This window comes from Triturus cristatus, chromosome 8, assembly GCF_964204655.1.
Source record: "Triturus cristatus chromosome 8, aTriCri1.1, whole genome shotgun sequence".
Taxonomy (NCBI): domain Eukaryota; kingdom Metazoa; phylum Chordata; class Amphibia; order Caudata; family Salamandridae; genus Triturus; species Triturus cristatus.
Genome location: NC_140591.1, coordinates 365,518,239 through 365,539,480, shown reverse-complemented (window position 1 = coordinate 365,539,480; position 21,242 = coordinate 365,518,239). Strand labels below are relative to the sequence as shown.

At 43.6% G+C, this 21,242-nt stretch overlaps 1 protein-coding gene across 3 annotated transcripts in view; it reads left to right on the top strand.

Annotated features, from left to right (window-relative positions):
• Positions 1-21,242, top strand: part of DCLK1 (doublecortin like kinase 1) — a 1,175,807-nt gene that overhangs the window by 1,104,067 nt on the left and 50,498 nt on the right. For all 3 annotated transcript variants that reach the window (XM_085621707.1, XM_085621706.1, XM_085621708.1), the window contains exon 16: positions 1,245-1,358. In XM_085621707.1, coding sequence (XP_085477833.1) covers positions 1,245-1,358 — 114 coding nt within the window. The remainder of the gene's footprint in view (positions 1-1,244; positions 1,359-21,242) is intronic.

Below are 21,242 nucleotides of genomic sequence, written 5' to 3'. Positions count from 1 at the left end.
AGACTCTAGGGGTTCAAACAAACTCTGACAGACATTACATTATCAACACACATATTTATAGACATGATGGTATCATGTGTGTATTCACATCAAAGAGTAAATCCAAATTCAAATTTTGCTGAATCCCATTCTCATCACTCCACTATTAAATTCATTCCAATGGTGTGCAGTCATATTCTATGCAGCTTATCCTCTGATTACCTGTAGAACATACATCATATGCTTGCTCAATAACAAAAATAAACCATCACCCTCACCTCCCGAGGGTGGTGAGAAAGAGGGATATAGTTACAAAGAAAGCCACAATCTTAGCTGCTCATGAAGGTGGGCGTTATATGACCCTGATGCTTCTACTGCCTGCCTATTGCCACCAAACTTGATTGATACTAATCCTCCCAATGACTTTATTAAAATGAGACATGCATATGTGATGGAACATGTAAAGCCTCCAGCTTACAGAGAGCATCTCGCTGGTTAGTTTGTGGGGAAATGTTGCCTAGATGAACCATTTTGACCATCAAGTAAGAATTGAGTTTTTAAAGGCTTCATACAGACTAGATAGATAAAGTATATACTATTGCAGTACCATCTAGTGGACTGTTATGACATGTTGCTTCATTTTAAACTTTGCAAAGTATTTCTATGTAGGTTTTCTATATGTGAATGTGATGGAACCACAATACTTTACTTTTATACTACCTCTACAATGTTCATCAGATAGTAAAGCAGATCACTCTGTGGCGTCGTGGGCATGGTATCAGTAGAACCACGACCACAAAGTGGCCACTGTAGCACAGCAACCTTTAGTACAAAGTTAAAATTAAACTAAAGCAGAACGTAGTAACACGAAATGAGGTGCTGTACTAAATATTTTGCTTATGTTCTGCCTTCTTTGCTAATGATCAAAAGCAACTTGTAACCTCTATATGATTTGAAAATCAGGCCTAGATAGCTGATGGGCTTTCACCACCAAACTAGAAAGTGGGTAATGCAATACGGCAGACAGTAATTTAACTCAGGCTCCCATTCATGGCAGTGAAACTACTGCTCAAGTCAGCTTCTCTCACACTTTATGGCAAACGAAATATGCAATGTACTTGGAACTAAGGTGCTTGATTGTTTTAGGTCCTTCTCACGCAGTGTAGATGTTTTCAAACAGAGATTCTAGCCATTGTAAGTAGTTCTGTTTAGCCTTGATTTTTGTGAGTGTGCGTCTGAGAACCTATCTCATTTTTCATTTGCAGGATGATGGCCTTCCGGAAAACGAGCATCAGCTGTCGGTGGCTGGAAAGATAAAGAAGCACTTCAACACGGGGCCTAAACCCAACAGCACTGCGGCCGGAGTCTCTGTGATAGCAGTAAGCATCTGCAATATACCGTTCTTCAGTGTGGTTGAGCCCATAGAGTTAGGGCTGTCAGAGGATGGGAAAAGGCATGGCACATTGGGCCCTCTCTTGCTGCAGAGTCTAGGCATGACTGCATAAAAGGTGTTTGTCCTCATAGAATCCTCTCCTGCTCAGTCAGCTGATTATCTTATGGGTGTGAGCCTTGAATGTCAAGTATGGAATTTTGTTATACCTTAATATCATAGTCAAAATAGCGAGGACCACATATCAACAGGTATGTGTAAATTTTCCATACCTAACTCCACATATAAGTACCTGGATGATACATATGTCCTCAAGGGTACAGAGATGTGGAGTTGCAAATTGGAAAGCTATACTTCTCTGCATGCACTTCTCTTTCTATATTTTGTTTAATTTGACTACAATATATATATAGATATATATATATTTAAACCTTTTTTAAATATATCCATGAGTATCATTGCAGACATCACCGAAGAAACATATGATAATATAAAGTATTATAGAGTAACAGTGTATTGACTGATTGTTTTGATTCAAAGTCACTCATCACAATGGGCTACAGCTCGGTGTGGTCTGATATTAAGTTATAGCAATATTCCCTACTCAACATTCAAGACTACCACCATCTTATGAGTTAGAGTTGTGCCAGACTGTCTCATTAGGGGTTTCCCCTAGATGTGGTCAGCTCCACATGCATAAAAGATCTTCTGTTACCGAAACTAGTAACTCCCTAATGGAGGAAGAAGGCTCATAGGTGTTAACTGAGCTCCTAAAGTGACGGTGCCCCTCACACAGTCCTGATTTTTCTTCCAACAGTACTGAGCATTCTGGGACTTGCAGGTTCACATTTCACTTTGTTATGAAGGGCCTGCAACTTCCAGTATGATTAGTGCAGTTGAATAAAGAAACTGAGGAACATCACCGTCTTACAGAGGGCCAACAGATAGGTGATGCTCAGGAATCTTATCCTGAAGGGACAGCGATATAGACACTCCAATATTAGTTATATCACAAGAAACTAGGACACAGAAAGGATAAGTAATGCAACTAAATTATCAACACAGACACTTTTCCCCACATATCACTTTAAGTCTAAAGACAGCATGGTACCATCAAATAGCACCAGTACAAAAAAAGCTGTTTCTGGTTGTGCACTACATACACCAACAGACATTTAAATAGATTTTTTTAGTTTTTTCACCTATTCACACATTTTGAATCAAAAACAAAAAAACATATGTTTATACATCTTACCCCAGATACAAAGTTCTAACGTGTGTAATCCGCTGACTGGTCTGAAATATTCAGCTGTGAACAAACTAGATCAGTGTGCATAAACAGTGAGTTTTGTGTTGTGCACTAAGGGACAGATTACTAGTTGCTTGGAAATATTCCTGTTATTCCCCACAGCAGAATTACCATTACCGGAGGTACCAATAATTCTGGTGGTGTGGAATAATGAGAAGTCCACATTTTGGGGGAATTACATGTGGAAAATGGTGTTTCAAAACTGATTTCTGCACGTTGTCCTCTAGATTTTCAAATTCTTTTCAGCATCCAAACCCCCATGTGAAAAAACAACAACTTGTAATTCTAATGGGTTTAATAACTACTGTCATCATTCCCATAGGAATGTATTGGCCAATTGTAATAATGCCCTAAGTCTTGACAGTTGCTTCCAGCTATTTCAGTGTGTGAATGGGCAATTTTAGCAAAAATGGCTACAAATAAAAGTAGAGACACTGTTTCTTGAGGAGGGACACAAGGTCACACAGATCCTCACATAAATGTGAACACATGCATATACATACACATATGAATGAATATGAGGCTCTTAGTTGTCTCAGCACTGGATCCATATCCTACTCTCCTCAGCTTTTGGACTAATTATGCGCCTAACTAACACATTTTCACTCTGACTTCCGCAGTCCCACACTTCAATGGGTTAGCTCTGGTTACTGCTGGTGCTCTTGTTTCCAGGGCGATTGTTCACAGTCATGGTGTGACTGATAGAGAAGGGCCTATACAGGGCCAATTTCCTTGTGACTTAGCTAGATTGAGAGTGGAGACAGATGGTCATGTGGCAGACCCCATATGCCGACCCAGTGTATGTTTGATTGCTATCATGATGCCCTGCCATTAGTTTGCGTGTGTGTCACTCTAAGGGTCTTCACATCAGCAGCACAGCATTCTTCAATATACAAAAACTCTTTAAATGAGATACTAGGCTTGACTTCACTTCTAAGAGCTACATCTAGGATCCTTGTGAGCTATCACTAGCTCCCAAGTTACCCGTTGGAGATCCCTGTGCTAATACATGCAAGCAGAATTTCTGCATTTGTATAAGCTTTTGTTTCCATGTGGTATCACACTAACGCCAGACCAATTTTCTACATTGTATACTTGCTTACATGTCGCACCATCCCATTGTTCTGCAGGCACCAGGCACCATACAAATGTGTTCATGAAAGTCCACCAAATTTCCATTGCAGTCTTTCATAGAGTTTATTCTGCCGCATATTGTGGTGAACCATGATTGGGCAGATGTGCAGTCACTGTGTCTGACTGAGTCAGCTTGAAATCTTGGCAGAGATGATGATGGAGCAAAATATTTTTTCACTGACAGCATGTCCATCACTAGAGTACAATATGTATGACGTTTATACCGCTAGATGTGTGATTTGTGGCGCATTCTCCATTGCCACTCTCCTCTAAATCAGGTCCTTGTTTGCAGAGGAAAGTGGGAGGCAGCTCATCTCAAGGTTGTAAACTGTATGCAACCCAGTTTCTTTTGCATCACAACAAAACAATAAATGATGCAACAGTTTAAAACTACTGTAAATTTGAGATATGTCATATGGTGAAGGTAGATATATTTTTATCATAAATAGTAGGTTCTAAATTAGATTAAATGATGCATCTTTTGAATTGCTCTATGAGAGTAATCACTCGTTGCCACCAGCTTCCGTTCAGGCAGTGATACAATTGGGCAAGTATCTCCAAAGCTAAATAGGAGTTGCTAGAATCATTTCAGCACAACCTAAGGAGTCAACAGTTCCTCATAAATATCCTATATATTATTTTCCATTTGATGAACATACAGCTAAAATATATGGACTAGCATGTCTGAACATTAGCTCAGTTTAAGTGCAAGTAATGGGGTTGGTAGCTAACTGGTAAGGGGGAGGAAGACTTGTGAGGCATGGTGCTTTAACACTATCACCGGTGTATTCTTTGTTGGGTTGTGCATACGAAGGTCCTTCCGGTCAGGACGGGATATGACCACAGGGTAGCCCAAGTGAACATGAGGCCGATGCTGAACCACTGGTGGGTGATCCACTGTGTTAGCCTGGTCCTATAGAGCGCCAGTGGACAGAGAGGCCTTGATTGTGGTGTTTTCATGGTGTTACTGACTGTTCCCAGGGGAATGCTAGTAAGTTGGAAGGTCTGGGTTCCCACAGTAGAGTTGCTAACTCCTGGTCTAGATCTGACTATCAGAAAGTCCACTTTTCTGTATCCAAAGTGAGGTTCTGGCTCCTAGAACTTCCAGCAAATTAACCAGAGTCATAGCCTTCATTCAAGCAAAGAAGTCATGGACGATTGTCATCTAGTTCTTATCCTATATGAGGGATGCAAAGTTACTTTCACTGTAAACTCAACTATATTAAATTACCCTGCCTGCATTGCTGCTCTCATTCCCCTAAGGAAAATCAGAGGGACTAGAGTCGGGAAAGTGGGGTTGGCCTGTATGAGAGGAATGCAGGGACGCAGAGGTTAGGACATTGACACACTCTATATAATTTTGTAGGTAAGAAAGAATTAGAGCCAGAATTTTGAGATTTCTTGTGTGAGTATTTAGATATATATCACTCAGCCTAGACTGTTTGCATTGGCCTTTTTCCCATGAGAGGTACTTTGTCATTTTTCCAGTGGAAGTTTAGTATGAACCAGGGGTTTTGCTTGCAAAAAATGTGTGTCTGTTTATTTTGAGAAGGATGAAGGAGTTACTGAACTGCCAAAAATCCAAGGGAGTCACCAACCATGGATGGTGTGGAACTTGTGGCTCAATTAAAACAATCTGCTATCATTCACCACTCTTGCAAAGCTAAACCACTTGGCTTGGCATGTACAAGAGGCCTATCAGTGGCCGAGCCATGACTTAAGGTCCCCATGAGTACTGGAAAGCATCCCTTAGCATACCCTATTATTGTAAGTTTCACAAAGCATGGATCTCTTCGCTAGGTGGTTAAAAAAAGCTCAATGTGACACCTGGTGACTAACAAAGTTACATTATTCATTAGATTATTTCAATTTTAGCAGAATTAGAAAATTGTTTAGTAGATTTTGATCCTGCAACTTGGGACCAATGTGCAGGGGATTATCACACATTGATTTTAACTTCAGATTAGTTATCTTGTCCCATGTCCACTGCACAACAGCTCAGCCAGTGCCACTAACAAGTGCTAGTACTTTATACTCACGTGCTGGCTTGGAACAGGACTTGACCACTCCACTCACAACTCTAAGGGGCTACATCTGTTGCATTGGATTCCTCTTGTTCCGCAAAGAGCATTTCAAGGTACCAACACCAGGGACAGTACATAACTAAATCTGCTGCTAAGTTAAACCTGGCTCTACCACCTCTGGTAGGAGACAGTTCAGATTATGGAAGACAGGTGAGAGCAAGTAAGATCTCTGAACCTCCTACATGATTTGTGGACAGAGTAGGACATTCACAGAGACAATCCCTGGGAGAAATAGGGAATTTTTCTGCCCTCGTGGGCCTGACACTAGCCATTTCCCAAACTTACCTATTGACCTGCTGCCCCTATTTTGTCATTGTGGAACATAAGAATTTCAAATTTGTAAAGTTTCCAGAGAATATGTGTGTGACAAACTGGATTATAGAGCGGAGAGCTCCCAAAATGCTTTGTAACTAAGTACCCACAAACAGTAAGCCGGTTTCAAAGAGGATTCCTTGGCTTACCCCTGGGTGTGTAAAGTATTCTTGCAGGACCAGAACAATATTAAGGTCCCAACTAATTTAGCACATAGGAACACCGTTTTTTAATGTATATTTATTGGAACATTATCAAAATTGACTCTGCACATGTTTTACAGTTATGCAGCAGTAACTAATATAATCCAGAAATATTGTACTATACAAGATCTATAGCATTATGATCTAGTTTTGTGCAATTTAAAATAGACAGACCCTAAGCACTCACTAACCTTCCCCTATCCAACAGTACAACATTGCCAGCAAATCACGAAGACAGTCCCAATATAAATGTCCAAATGAGGGTAGAGGGAACAGAAAGAAAACAGAAAGAAACGGTTAGCATGGAATTCACAGTGTCTGTACTAATAAAATACCTGGGTCAGATTGAATAAACTTTGAAGCAACACCATGTAGCAAGGGAAATTACTGTACTGAGTTACATCAAAGGGAGTAGGCAGAAATTAGATAGGGCACTGTTCTGCTCTCTCATAGCACTGGCACACTTCTGCCTGCCTATCATCAATGCAAAAATAAAAGAAGCAATTGATGGGACGGAATGCTGAACAATGCAAACATTCACCCCCAGTCAGAAGTATTTGGGTTTAATCCATCATTCTTTTGCTCACAACGTCCCCCCAGTTTGGACCCATCCGTATGCAAATCAGTCTTGACCTTGTTCCTCATGGTAACAGTCCAGCCTGAACTGCCAAGCCAGGTCCTCCCTGGACCAGAAACAAACATACTGGGACCGGTTTTAGGGTATCACCCCTCATCAGCCAGGCTAGTATGGCACAGTGAGCACAGGATCCACGTCTGGGCATGCCCTTGCCACTTAGGGCAACAAAAGCTAAAGGAACAATTGATGGGCAATGCCGGCACCTTTATGCATACAGTGTTTGTACAGTATGGGGCACCTTCCTGCACAAAACCTATTCTTAGAGGCAAAATGTAGCAAACATGCAAAGAGGAAATAACAAGAAGAAATAAAGATATTTCTCCTCGAGTAGGAGCAACATTTGGGTGCAAAGCTATGTTTACTGACCCTAAGAAATTTGGGTTTGCGTCAAAATACATGGGTGTACCACCCATGTAATGCCTCCCAACTCAAGGTAGCACAAGACAATGCATAGCGCAGCCTTGTGTTACTTTTTTCTTTTTCATTTTTACAAAGTCAAGCAAAGCTACGCTTTGCATGGCTTTGTAAATACCAGAATAAATTTTACATTGGGGCTGCGCCAAAAAAGTGATGCAACCCTGAGGCAAATTCTACTTAATCTTCGCCCTGGAGTCTCTATCATGTGAAGCAGAAGTATAACATGAATACAATGTATATATGGAATTGTCAGGGAGGTTCTATGGAGGGCCCTAATTTGTTTTGGCAAGGGCTTTAAAAGCTTTCACTGGCAGATCCCATGCTTGTACTAGGAAATGTTTCCTCAAACCTACTCTTTCCTCTTTGGGGAGAAGCGTTCTCAAGCCAAGGGAGCACAACTCTACTACATATTGACGCTGAGAGACAGGTGGCACTTTTCCAGTTGAAAGAAATGCATGTTTTGCTAAGAGCACTGCAAGATCTATGAATTTAGTAGAAGCCTTGTCATTCCTTGGCCAGAGGAAAGGTCTACCTCTAAGAATTTGAGGGATGTAACCTGTGGACGACCTTGTTGTGTGAGAGAGTAGCTCCCCAACCTCAGAACAGTAGACCAATAGAGAGCTGCAAACCAAAAGCATATGTGGCAGATTGGCATCAAATTTGCAGCATAAGGTCAGTGCTTAATTTGAGACGGTGGTTTCTGCTGCACACCGGTACTTAATCATCAACACCAGTGCTTTTCATGAGCACCGGTTAAGGACACGTTCATTTACGGGGAGATTAAGTCATTCGCCCAGAATCAATGTTGAACCAATGCCAAGACTCGAACCTTGTTCTCCATCTCCGAAGTCGGCAGCTCTGTCATTATGTCACATCCTCTTCCAACTTTCATGGTTAGTAGTGGTTCTGTTTCAGTCGGCGCTAACAGGAGAAATGGGCTGGTGCAAACTGCCTCCCGACGAGAAACCCAGCACTTATTTTTTTTTACTAATTAACCACTGCATCAGGGGCCACCCAAGTCCTCAATTAGATAAATTCTGCTTACGCTATTATATGTCAGGTAACCTCTATTTTAAACCCTAACATTAATATACTTAAATCGAGCGTTGCGTGACACTTTATGTGGATATTTTTGTATTTTTTGCAGCTTAGTATCATGCAGTGGGTGTGACAGGTCCATATACCATAGCGCTCATTGGGGGGGGGGGGGGCTGTGGATTCATCCCAGTGATGGAGATGACCTCTATTAAACCACTTTATTAGTTGGCTGCCATTTCCCATAGTGTATAACATTTGGTATATTTCATGAGTTGAAGGCTTTAAAATTTGATTTGAAATCGGTCACGAAGGGCCTGGTTGGGAAAAAAGGATCACAGTTTAATGATTAAAGTGGCACATAAAAACCATCACTGGTAAAAGGAATTATGAGTCTGTACAGAAAAATCAGAAAGTGTACAGAGAAAACAATGAAGACGTCAAAAGCGAATGTCATCCTACGAGACTGTGTGCATTTCTCAATGGCCACTAGGGGTCAGCAATGCATTCACTCTCAGCACTGAAACAAAAGAAATCCCTGCCAGAGAATGGCCATAAAAACGTTTGTTTTTTGGTAAATGACTTACAAAAGCTACATTGTAGCAGAACTATTTCTCTGTTTCCAAAGGCTGTTGAAAGCAAATGTTACACGTTCAGACCTTGTAGCACAGTTATCTTTTTTCGTTCCTGGTTCTCAAAATGTTCTCAAACATTAAGGTCGCATCACATCCTTCCATTGACAGAAACATGAACATTTTAATAAAAGTCAGTTTTCTGCCTGTCCTTTGCCAGTGTAGATTTTCTGTCTTCCATTTCCTCCCCTCATATTCCTCTGATAGGAGCAGGCAGGTATTTCATCAGTGAGTGAGGTTCTGTAATTATTTTTTCAGTTTCTTTCTGATAGGAATCTCCCAGCAGGTCAAATGCTCCAGACAAGTCCTGATGACAGTTTTCACACCTTCTCATAGGTTGCTCTGGGCTTGGACAGTCACCGTGAGAGGTGTGGATTGTAAGACCCAGTACAGGGAGGCGCGAGCGCTTAGGCGGAGTTATGTAACTTTTTGAAAAACCATCTTTGTGGCATTTGCGCTAAAAATATAACCGCCAATTAATCGGATTTTTTTTTAAACTAATAAAATGGGTGCTCCTATGTCAAATTAGGATTTTATGAGTCGTGTACATTAGGCAGGTCTTGACAAAGAAAAAATCTGCTTTAGTCTAAACAATAAGTAGCACTTTAGAATTCTGCAGAGACATTCAGCTTACATACTTGGCATGCTGCCCTTCTACATCTCATGCACTTTAGTTTTGTGGACTCCAGGCACTTTTGATAGGTGGAATTAATGCTAGAAGTAGGCTTTTGAACATATCAAACATATTTGTTCTGCCATCTGCTTGCTGCAGCTTGGCCTACAGCAGTTCATGGCTCAAGGGCATCCTGCAGTCATGCTATTAAAACCTCTCTTGTGAAGGATACAAATCCACACTGTGGCCCTCAAGCAACATACGAATTTGAAGACACTTTTCCAGATTTTAATGTGGCTTACCTAAAATCCATAGATGGTAGTTGGGACTAGCCAATTACCATGTGATAAGGGTCAGAACACCCCAGCTAGTCAAGGGTCCAAATTAGGATTAGCAAATCAGTCAAAAAATGCAAAAAGTCTTTAGGAGACTGCGTGAATAAGGCAGACTCCTCCATTTCTTCCAGCGCGCTATTAAGGTCAAGGACTAAACTTACAAGGTGTCTGGTTGATTGTGTGCTGTCTTAGTGTGTATACACAGTCGATGCTCGCTGTTTCCAGAGGATCGCTGTACAGAAAAGAATGCATATAGGGCAGTTTATGGGTGGGTCTCTAAGCTCAAAACTCTCCACCCAACAAGACTTGAAACTCTGCTGATTTGTTGATCCGTCTCTTTAGATCAGTTAGTTTATTGCATCCGTTTGACAGCAGCTGATCTTTTTTGGTTACTGTTCAGCGTCTGGAGCCAGCACTTATGATGCAAAAGCTACAGGATCACATCACACTGAATCCAGTACCAGCTTAGAACCCTAAAATGCTTCTCACTATATCAGAACTGGAGAGCAGCCCATCTAACCTGGCAGAACCCATTGCATCTTTTGTTTAAAAAGTTACAATTAAAGTAAAGGAGGAAAGGGCTGCAGACAAGAGGGAATGCAGCATCGGCTGATAGATGTCAGGAAGAAATCATGATATCAGGACAATTATCATTAAATTGTTCATATATATGTTATGCAGTTAAACGCCCCTTCCCCACCCCACCACCCGCATTCAACAAAGGCTCAAACAAAACTGACCCACCCTACTTCAAAGGGTGGATCGTTTCCCATGTGTGAACTGCCTTTTTGCATTGAAAGCCAAATGTATGGAATCCACCTCCATTTACAATATGAATCAGAAAAAGCACTTCTAACCTCAGGATGCCTGATGAAGGGCCTATTGTCTTTTCTGGCTAACCACTTCTACACTCAGCTTCATTTTTCATTTTAAATTCCATCTTTGCTCTATACAGTATTACCTATGCTCCATTCGTTACAGGGACGTTTTGGGTGCTGGCCTAGTCACGGGGGAGCACTGTACAAACAACCATGTCTATAGATATTTTGAATAGTGTGCATAAATGCTAACACCGTAGCAAGGATAAGGGGAGAGTTAGGGATTGGGACATTGAATATAATGATAGGATTCTGGAAGTACAGCTTAGTAACCATAAGTGTATGTTTTATACAGATATACAAACAACTTTACAGCTGTATATTCAAATATATATTTACAAATGTACAACTTTCAATAGGAATGTGCAACATTATAACTAAATGTACACTTTAACAATCTGCAAAACGTATTCATTTTGCACACCTGTACCTCACAGGCAAACTTTGCTGCTTCAATTCTGTGAGGGAGAATTTCCTTGCAAAACATATTTTGGCAAAAAAGGTATTCTCTGAATATGGCCCATACTGGGGGCAAATTTGCATTTTTGCTTCCCCTTTTGCTTTTTATCAACTTCATGAAGTGGGTAAAGTTTTAGAAACTTTAGAAAGTAAAAAGCAAGCAGAGTTTCACCACTGTGCCCTACTTTTAGTATTCAAACCCCTGTATAGGTCCTAGGTCAGTCTATACAAAAATATTGCCCATTGGAGTTAATATTAGACACCAGGAAGATTTATTTTTGTTATCGATATTTAGGACACAATATTTATGTCATACACTATTTCTTTAGATGATATTGTGATATATGCCCTGTTCAAAGAAGTTCATCCCTCCTTTAACCCCTCGCATGCCCTTGACGGAACCACTCCGTCATGAGCCACGGGCGCTGTGTGCTCATGACGGAGTGGTTCCGTCATGCTGCGGCCGTTGGCGGCCGCTCCTTCCACGCGGCACTAATTCCCCGCCTGTGCGGGCGATTAGCGCAGTGGGTGGAGTCATGACGGAACCACGCCGTCATGAGCACAGCTCGCCCGTGACTCATGACGGCGTGGTTCCGTCATGAGCATAGCGGCGACGCAAACCCCCCCCAAACCACCCAGCGCTGCGGCGGAATTCGCGCCGCAGCGAAGGGGTTAAAGAGAAAGACTCATCTAAGCATAGCCAATTTTAGCTACTGCTTTGCTCGTGGTTTGGTTTAAGCCGTCATTTATAATGTACGCTGCTAGCCCTTCAGATTGGTACAGAAATAATGGAAATTCACATGCAGTCAATATTTTGAATGTTCAGCCCCACTTTGCAGACAGCGGAATACCGGCCCTCATACGCTCACAGTTCCCCAGCCCCATGTTCCAAATAGTATCCCTCCCCTTGCAGTGGCAGGAAAGATCTGCAGAACATACACTCACTTCAGGAGACAAGGCCTGGTGCAAAGCACATGAGCTACAGAAGCTGATACTGTCAGACTAAGCTGATTGTCATTCACCCTGGTTGCTTGAGTCCTGGACAAGGGCTTCTTTTCTGCAGGCTGACAGCGTAGCAGGCTTAGTTGAGGCGAGGGTGGTCAAGTGATGCTCTCTGGTGCTCACTTTGTTCCACTTTTTAAACTGTGTGTGCAGATGTCTTTGTTTTGTTTTGTTTTGTTTGTGAATGCTGTCTCTTTGCTTGATATAAACTGCTCTTCATGCTAATTATTGATTTTGCTTGTGATTGCCCGAGCTGCAGTACCGTTCACAGGAATGGATTATCTTTAAACAAAGCGCTCACTGATTCGTAACCTATTCGACCATCACATTCCACATGTCCATTGTTCATGCAATATGTGGTGACATGCTCTCAACGCCCAGATCCTTGTGTAGTGGACTGCCAGCACGCATACCAATGAGTTATACTGCCCAGGTCCTCCCCAGTAGAGATTCTGATTTAATTTGCCATAGATTCCTTAAAATGATGTGTCTCCTAAACTTAGCCTGGCTTTTTTTGGAAGATATATATGTTGCTTTTAAAAAATATAATTCACTACATTTCTCTAAAAAGATTTTGGTTCTAAGAAGGCAGGGCTCTGCAGCACTATAATTGCAATGGTCCTTAGTTAGTGAAGGTAAGAGCTATGAAATATTTCCTGCATTGCAGTTTGGAATACATCTTAACAGCACAACCATGGGGCATATCTACTAGGAAACTATCAAAGCGCTGCGTTAAGCCAAGAAGGCTAACACTGCACTCCAACAGTGTCCAAACGCAGGGATGGCTAGTATTCACAAGAATACGGTGCACCCCTGCCTTTCCCTAAGCGCTGGTGTACCTGCCTAGCATCAACGCAGGCACTCTTGCACCATTGTGCAAGGGTCCCTGCATTGCAGGGAAAGATTGTTTATGTGCAGGAAGGTATCACTTCCTGCACATAAACAATCAGTAATAACATTTTGTAACTTCTATGTGTGCTGCAGAATGCAGCACACATAGAAACATCAAAAACGAGGAGAAATAAAGCATTTCTCCTCGTTTTGCCATGTTAAGACCAGGTTTTCTCTGTTTTTAATTTAGGTGCTGCCCCATATTTACGCCACCCTTGTGAATATGGGGCAGCGTCAAAATCAATACGTGTTGCGGTGGAACGGCCATAGCAACACCCATTGCCCACCCCTTTCACGCCAAGTGTAGCGTGAAAGGGGGCCTTATTCACAACGCAGCTTCAAGCCACATTAAGTGGCTTAACATGGCCTTGTGAATAAGGCGAAGTCCCTATCACCACAAGAACGTCGTTAAAAGTGACGTTCCTGTGGCGATAGGGGCTTGTAAATATGCCTCTGAGTTTAAAAAATCGTGCATTGTTGCACTTACTTGAAATTTCTACCCAGTTGTTTATGTCAAGTTCTGTAAATTATGTATCAAGCTCAAAAAAAGGAAGAAGTAACTTTATATATGGGTTAAATTACCCCCTGCCGTACATTATAAGGCTATTGCAAGTCATCATGGAGTTCCATGGTCATAAAGAGGCATGAGGCCGAAGGCTGAATTAATTATAAGATCATGGATCTCCGAGTTGACTTCCAACATCCTCCTACTGTGCTGCAGAAGGTATTTAATTCCGTATAATATATGGTTCACAAAAACTCAGTTACCACAAACTGCTCAAATATTTGGTATATTGCTCTTTCATGTTCATTGCAGACAAGGATAATAAAAGCAGAGTTTGTACTGTGTAATTAAACACACCATTTTTGTAATGAGATATTAAAGTCAGTTTAAAGTAAGTCAGGTAAAAAATGCTGTAACTCAAATTGCGTAGAAAATACATTTACTACAATGACCTACAGCATGGAAAAAAAATTACGTTTTCCATAAATATCTCCCTTCTACTGATTCTTTTTTTCTTTTTAGAAAAAGAAATGAAAAAGGGAAAAGCCAGTTCTCTTCTTCATTGTTTAAACGGCAACTGTGATTAAGCGCCTTTCATCCCGGCTGTGAGCTCGAGGAGCAGCAGCTGTGATGTCAGAGGTCGACATTAATAGTGTATTACAATTGAGTAGCTGTGTCATTTCTTTGTTGTAAGTCATGAGAGATGTCACAACTCGACTCTAATAAGTAAATTCGATACAGGTTTTTTTTACTACTGGAATTGCAGGCTCTCATGTATTAAACGTTTATAATGCATCCATTACTTACTGATAATGGCATTTCTCCTAGTCTTACTCCCTTGGTTTCCTTCTTAAACAAGAAGGCCCCTCGCCTCCCATAAACCCACCTGTAACCTATAAAAACATCCCCCACCACATCCTGAACGTAAACATGCCAAGCTAGAATGAGGAAATAGCAAGTAAAATAGAGACAGACAACTGAGTGAAGTAGAACACACTTTAATATAGTGAACAGATCACAACACCACACCCCTATTCCCTCGTAGAGGATAAAACTCAGTGACAAAGGACATTATCCAGACATTCCAACCCAGAAATCCGATTGTGGTGGACAAAAGTGGAAGAGGAAGACCAAGTTGCAGCCCTATTAATCTCCATCACAGTAGTTCCCAGCAATTTAGCCACTATAGCCGCCATACTGCATGTAAAGCGCCTTTGTACCCCAAAGGGAGGAACCATCTCTTTCACTTTGTAAGCCAAAAGGACAAGGGACAGAATCCACCAACTCAAAGTAGCTGTGGAAGGCTTTCACCCTTCTTCAAGGACCAAAATTAATAACCAAAGCGCCCCCGTTCCTGAAGGTCTTCAACACCCACAAATACCTCAATGCAACCTGCATTCCTCCTCCGAGGAAGGCTCAGGACAAAACTTAGGTAAAATCACCTCCTGTCTGAGATGAAAGGCCAAATTCACTTTAGGGACAAAGGAAAAAACTGGCACCAGCACCACCCGGTCCAGAAAAACCTTGCATAAAGAATACTTACAGGACAAGGCCCCCAACTCACCCAACCGCCTATCTGACGTGATGGCCACCAAGACGCAAGCCTTAAAAGTCAAGAGCTTCAACTCCAGCCCCTCAAGGGGTTCAAACAGAAGGCTCGTCAACACATCCAAGACCAACTGCAAGTCGCACCATGGAAAAGAAGGAACAGGCAAAGGAAAAAGGTTCAAAAGATCCTGAAAAAACCTAGGCATTAGACCTTCATCATCCTGCAAATTGCGCCAGGAACCCCAAACGCCTGAATCGCCACCCACTGCACCCGTTGTGTAGCAACAGGCAAACCCAACTGGGCACCATCCTTCAGGAATTGCATAAACAAAAAGAGATAAGCCATAGTAGAATCTACTTGCTTCCTATCACACCAGGCCAAAAACGCTCTTCAACGCCTAGTATAAGAAAGCAGCGTGGAAGCCTGCAAGGTCCCAGCCAAATGCTCAGGGATCGGCTAAGCCCCTCCGCTCAACCTCCATGCCGTCAAGTGCAACTTCCTTAAAGTGTACAGGGGAAGAGCCGGAAAAAACAACGGAGATGGAACTAGTGGAAGAACCCACTCTTGGTTGCACTTCAATATTTCTAGGAGAGGAAACCAATTCGCACAAGGCCACCAGGGAGCAATCAACACCACTTGAGCCTGCTCCCTCCGGACCCAAACCAGAAACGTTCTGACCAACTGAAACAGAGGAAAGGCGTAGAGCAGGCCCTGAGGCCAAGGACATGCCAAGCCGTATATCCCCCAAGCCCAAGGACACCGACCCTGAGAACAAAACTGCTGCACCATGGCATTCACCGGACCCACAAATTGGACTACCACTGGAAGGCCCCATCGAACAACCAACTTCTGGAACAAAATGGGAAGCAGAGCGAAATCTTTGGATGAGGGAATGTCCACAAATTAGCTTGGACATTCTCCACCCACCAAATATAGAGAGCACTCAGACCAAGAACACAGTCCTGAGCCCAAAGAAAAATGTCTCTGGCCACCAAGTTCAGGGCCTTCGACCTGGTCCCCCCTTGCCTGATGACATAGAACTTTGCCACCAGATTGTCTGTCCAAACAACCCCCATCTTCCCCTGCAGAGCATCCTGAAAATGGAGCAGTGCGAGCCACACCACCCTCAACTCCCTTCAGTTCGATGACCTACCAGAGTCCTAAAGAGACCAGAACCCCTGAACCTGCTCTGATCCCAGCCAAGCCCCCCAACCGGAAAGGCTGGCATTCGACGTCACCACCAGCAAGGAGAGACAACGAGACCCCTTTCAGGAGATTATCTGGATGCAGCCACCAGGACAGATACTCATGGACCCGGTCTGACATCCGTAGTGGAGCCAACAGATCCTAGGCCCTCATACACCATAAAGCCAGAATCCAGTTGGCCAGTCGAAGAAGGTGAAACCGGGCCCAGGACACAAGAAGCGCTACAGAAGACAAATGCCCGGATACAGGAGTTGACCCACTTGAGACCCAGAAGGGGCCTAAAAGCCCCGAGACCTATTGAACCAGAAATAAAATGGAAGAGGACCCTGTGCCAACTTCTGACTCTGGCACCCTCCAACAGAGCCAACCTCTTCTCCCTGGCAGCTGACACAGGAGTCATTCGCACACCAGTATCTGGGGTAACCTGCCAAAAGTCGACCATGTAACCATTTTCCAAAATGTCCAGGACCCAACGACCCTAGACATCCAGATGCCGCACCGGAAGGAATGCCTCATCCTGCCAGACACAGATCCCCCCCCCATAGACTGTGATGGTCAGGGACCCTTCTTGGCAGCCCCTTTCAGGGAAGGAGCAAGATGCTTAGGGTAAAACCAAGGCTGGAATCTCCTTCTCCTGAAAGACTGGAGGGACATTTTTGGGGAAGACCGGGAGGACCTACTCCAACCCTTACAGATGATGATGCCCCATCCTTATGTGGCACAGCATACTTTCTTTCCTTGAAAGCCCTCAAAACCATGGCAGGTAATTGATCCCCAAAGAAAGCCTGGCCTTCAAAAGGCAGCTTCTGCAAGGCGGCCTTCTCACCAGGATCCGCCTCCCACTGCTGTAGCCACAATGACCTCCTGGCTGCCACCTATGCCCCAGTGGACATAGCCGAAGCCCGAAGAAATGTCAGCCAGCAGCTTAGCCTGTTATTTCATGGAGCCAAAAGCCCTGAACACTCATAACTGTCCTGCACCACCAGGACCAATTTGTCAAAATCCTGCACCGTAGACTGAGACGAATATGCAGAAAAAAAGACTTGCCCTCAACGTCAAATTCTCCACAGAAAAAGCCCTCTTAATGCCAGAATCCACTTTTCTTGTCAGCGGGGTACAGTCCTCCAGATTAATGACCATCTTCCCAAACAATGTAGCCAAAATGGAATCCAGACGCACAGAGTGGGGCAAAGGGTCATCCCCCTCCAACGTGTACAGTTTCTGTAGAAAGCGCGGGACCTGGATCTTGTACACCTCTTTCCTCTCCCGCACAACTATCTCCCATACTGGACCCTGACAGGGCATGCCCACCCTAGAGGGCTATACCTTCTTCTGCAGTTTAGAAGGCAGGCAACCCTAAGTTCTAATGGACATGGGCCAAAATCTCCCACATCTCCTCCCTGGAGACATACGTCCCTCCAGAGGAAGTGGACGGGCCCTCCATATCCGATGTTGAGGAGTCAGCACCAGGATCTACAGGCCTAGTATGTGAAGGACCACTAGGTTTCCCGGAATGAGCCTGCAGAGACCTGGTCATCGCAGCCTCAATCATGCAGTGCACTTCCTCCCTGGAGGCCGTTCACCCCCAGCAGGACTCCGAACACAAAGCCTCTTACGGGGAACGGGAGATTCCTCCTCCGATGAAGAGGTGGAGGACACCACATTATTCTTTTTAAACAACCTTTTCTGACCCATCATGAGCAGCAAGTGCCACAAACCCAAGTACCAACTCTATAAATAACCACCGGGTACAAGGGCTCAAACCCAACGAGAAGCAGCCACGTCCACATATCTAATAAGAAGAGCTGAGTAAATCCATAAAATGAACAAAACAACGGGAAAAAACCTGTTCTTACTGCCTATTGTCGTACTTCGTCTTGCCGAAAGCAACACCCGCAATTTCCAGCCGCTCTGCGACCGTGACCCGGAAATGCAACCACAGCAACTAGAGGACTGCCAGACTCCGTCACGGCTTTCACACACCAACGCTTCACACCCTTCCATCGAAGATCCACAGGAGACAGCCGCGCTGCCGTAACATCTCCACCCGATGCCCTGCACGGGCCGTGACCAACATCTGAAGACTCCCCGGCCCCGCCACGGAGGGGAAAGTCAAAGGTAAGTCTCACTCCGGAGACAAAAACAAATAGGAGAAGGTGGGGGCGGTGGATGATTTTATAGGTTAAGGGTGGGTTATGGAAGGCAAGGGGCCTCATTGTTTAATAAAGGGAGGCGAGGGAGGGATGGGAGGTAATGTCATTACATCATTCCAAATCCCAAACATAACCCTATGTCTTCAAAATGAAATCTACAAAAAAACATAGATTTCAGTGGTTATGCCTAAATCTAAACCAGCAAATTTTCACTGATGAAAAATCTGCTTGTTTATGATTAGGTTTGAAGTGTCTATGTATTCAATTTTTATTTTTTTCGGTAAACCAACAATATTTTATTATGTAGGAAAATGCCTTTTCCCACCACCGATAAACAGGCATTGGGGCAAAGCCTATAGCACTGGCTTTACTGTGGAAAAGAATGTAAACAGCACTTGTGCAGGCCTGTGTGGACATATTAAAGTCAGCCATATTATTTTAACATTGCTTGCTTATTAGGTATACGAACAGTTCCAGTAGGCAAAACATGACTCTTGACTAAAATATTATCTTGCTGCAGTAAATAAATAAAACAACATTTATGGGTTTTTACAATTTGCATATATGGCATAAAACAATTAATGGGTGATGCTGCAATGTACTTTTGAGATATAAAATAGTCCCTTATGCATTCTAATACAGGCACTCCATAGGAACTTGTGGCCCTAGCCCACAGGTCCTCCTTATAGCCATCATTATCTGGTACAAAAAAGCATGCCTGCCCCTACTTTGTGAGGACGGTGGTACCAAATCACTGAACTGTGATCCTCATGACAGCCACGACGTTTTTGTGGACTGTGCAAATGGAATGAAAGATGATTTCTCACCAGTGTTGGCTGGTATCCATTACAGCCACTTGGGCTGACAGATTTGAATATGACTGTGGTGAAGCGGTCAGCTGGCAGAAGGACTGCTTGAGGTGAAGGTGTGAGGTGCAGTGACCGGGCTGCTTGCACCCTTTGATACACCAGGACCCACAGTAGACTGTACCTCTCCTTTTGGGCCTCTTCCTGCTGTGCAGTGACACCGGCCAGAAGAGGAGGTGGCTTGAAGGAACACCAATGGGCATATGGAACGCAGATGTGTGGGGAAACCTGACTAGGAGATGATGGCATGAGGTGGATAAAGGAGAGTGTGTCCCAGATGCCAGGACTAAGAGACCAGTATGTATGGCCCCTGAATGGCAACTGGAAAGTCCTCTCATTCTGCGAGCTGCTCACAGAAACATCACAAGACTAGCTGGGTGTTGCATGGGAGAATTATCGGCAGGGCCCAGGGCAAAGGCCTGTGGATTGACAGGTGTTACCCAAGGCTAAAGACGAGGTCTGGACAGAACTGGTGGCTGCAAGAGAGTCCTGAAGTTCATGGGAACCTGATGCTGACAGATTTATGTATAGCTCAGTAAAGTTAGCATAATGTATAAGTCAAAATCCTGGGGAACTACTGGATGCAGTGGGTACCGACTGGTGGGTTCTGTCTACCTGATGAGTAGTGTGACTCCTCTCCTGTTGTAGTTTAGGTGTGCTCACTGTCATAAGCCCTTGGTGATGCGTGGAAGATTGGGCCATGACAGTGCCATCTGTCCCAGCAGCAGATTAGCCTGGAGCAGTATGCTTTCCCGAATCATGATGGCCTCCGACAACATATGTAGGCTCAAGCTGCAAATTGTTCTAAAGGGGATATTAATGACCTGGAACTTAAGCTGTTAGAGGTCCTCCAGGGAGTAAAGGACTCTTAAAATGCTTTGGAGCTGAAAATTGATACAGCGGAGGTTGGTGTAAATCTCCTAATGAACAACTTCACCAAAATTGCTGAAAGAGTAGCTAGAGAGGAACAGGAAATGGATATGGCAATTGCTGATCTGAAGCAACTGAAAGACATGGCATCAAGGCTCCTGGTGTTCACCCTTCGATTTGCTACTAAGTTTAAAATTCAGGAGCCAGAACAATGTGGCCCCGTTTCACAAAGCCCTTGCTTTTCCATTCCTTGCAAGGGCTTAAGTGATATTTACTAAGCCACGCAAAACCACCTTGTGTGGCTCTGCGTGGCTTAGTAAATCCATAGTAACACAAGACAGCACAAATCGCTGTCTTGCGTTACTATTCCTTGGGAAGGTGTTCCATGGGTGGAGTGTGGGTGTTCCCATGTGTCCATGCATGGATTTTGGCGCATTCCCAGATTTACTAAGGATAGTAAACCTGGGAATGTGTCAAAATGTTACACCATCCAAGCAGAGGCATAACAAGAAAACGTGTTTATTTTCGTAGTTATTTTCTCTTTCTGTGTGTTCTGCAGCACACACAGAAATAGGAAAATGTCTCTCAGGATTGTTTTTGTGCAGGAAGGCGTCCCTTCCTGCACAAAAACAATCCTTCCTGAAACACAGGCACTCTTGCACCATGGGGCAAGGGTGACTGCGTTGGTGTCAGGTTGCACACAGTGCTCCAATGCAGAGAGAGCAGTAATGCACCATATCTTAGGAAATATGGTGAATTCTTGCTCTCTCCGTTTGACGCAGC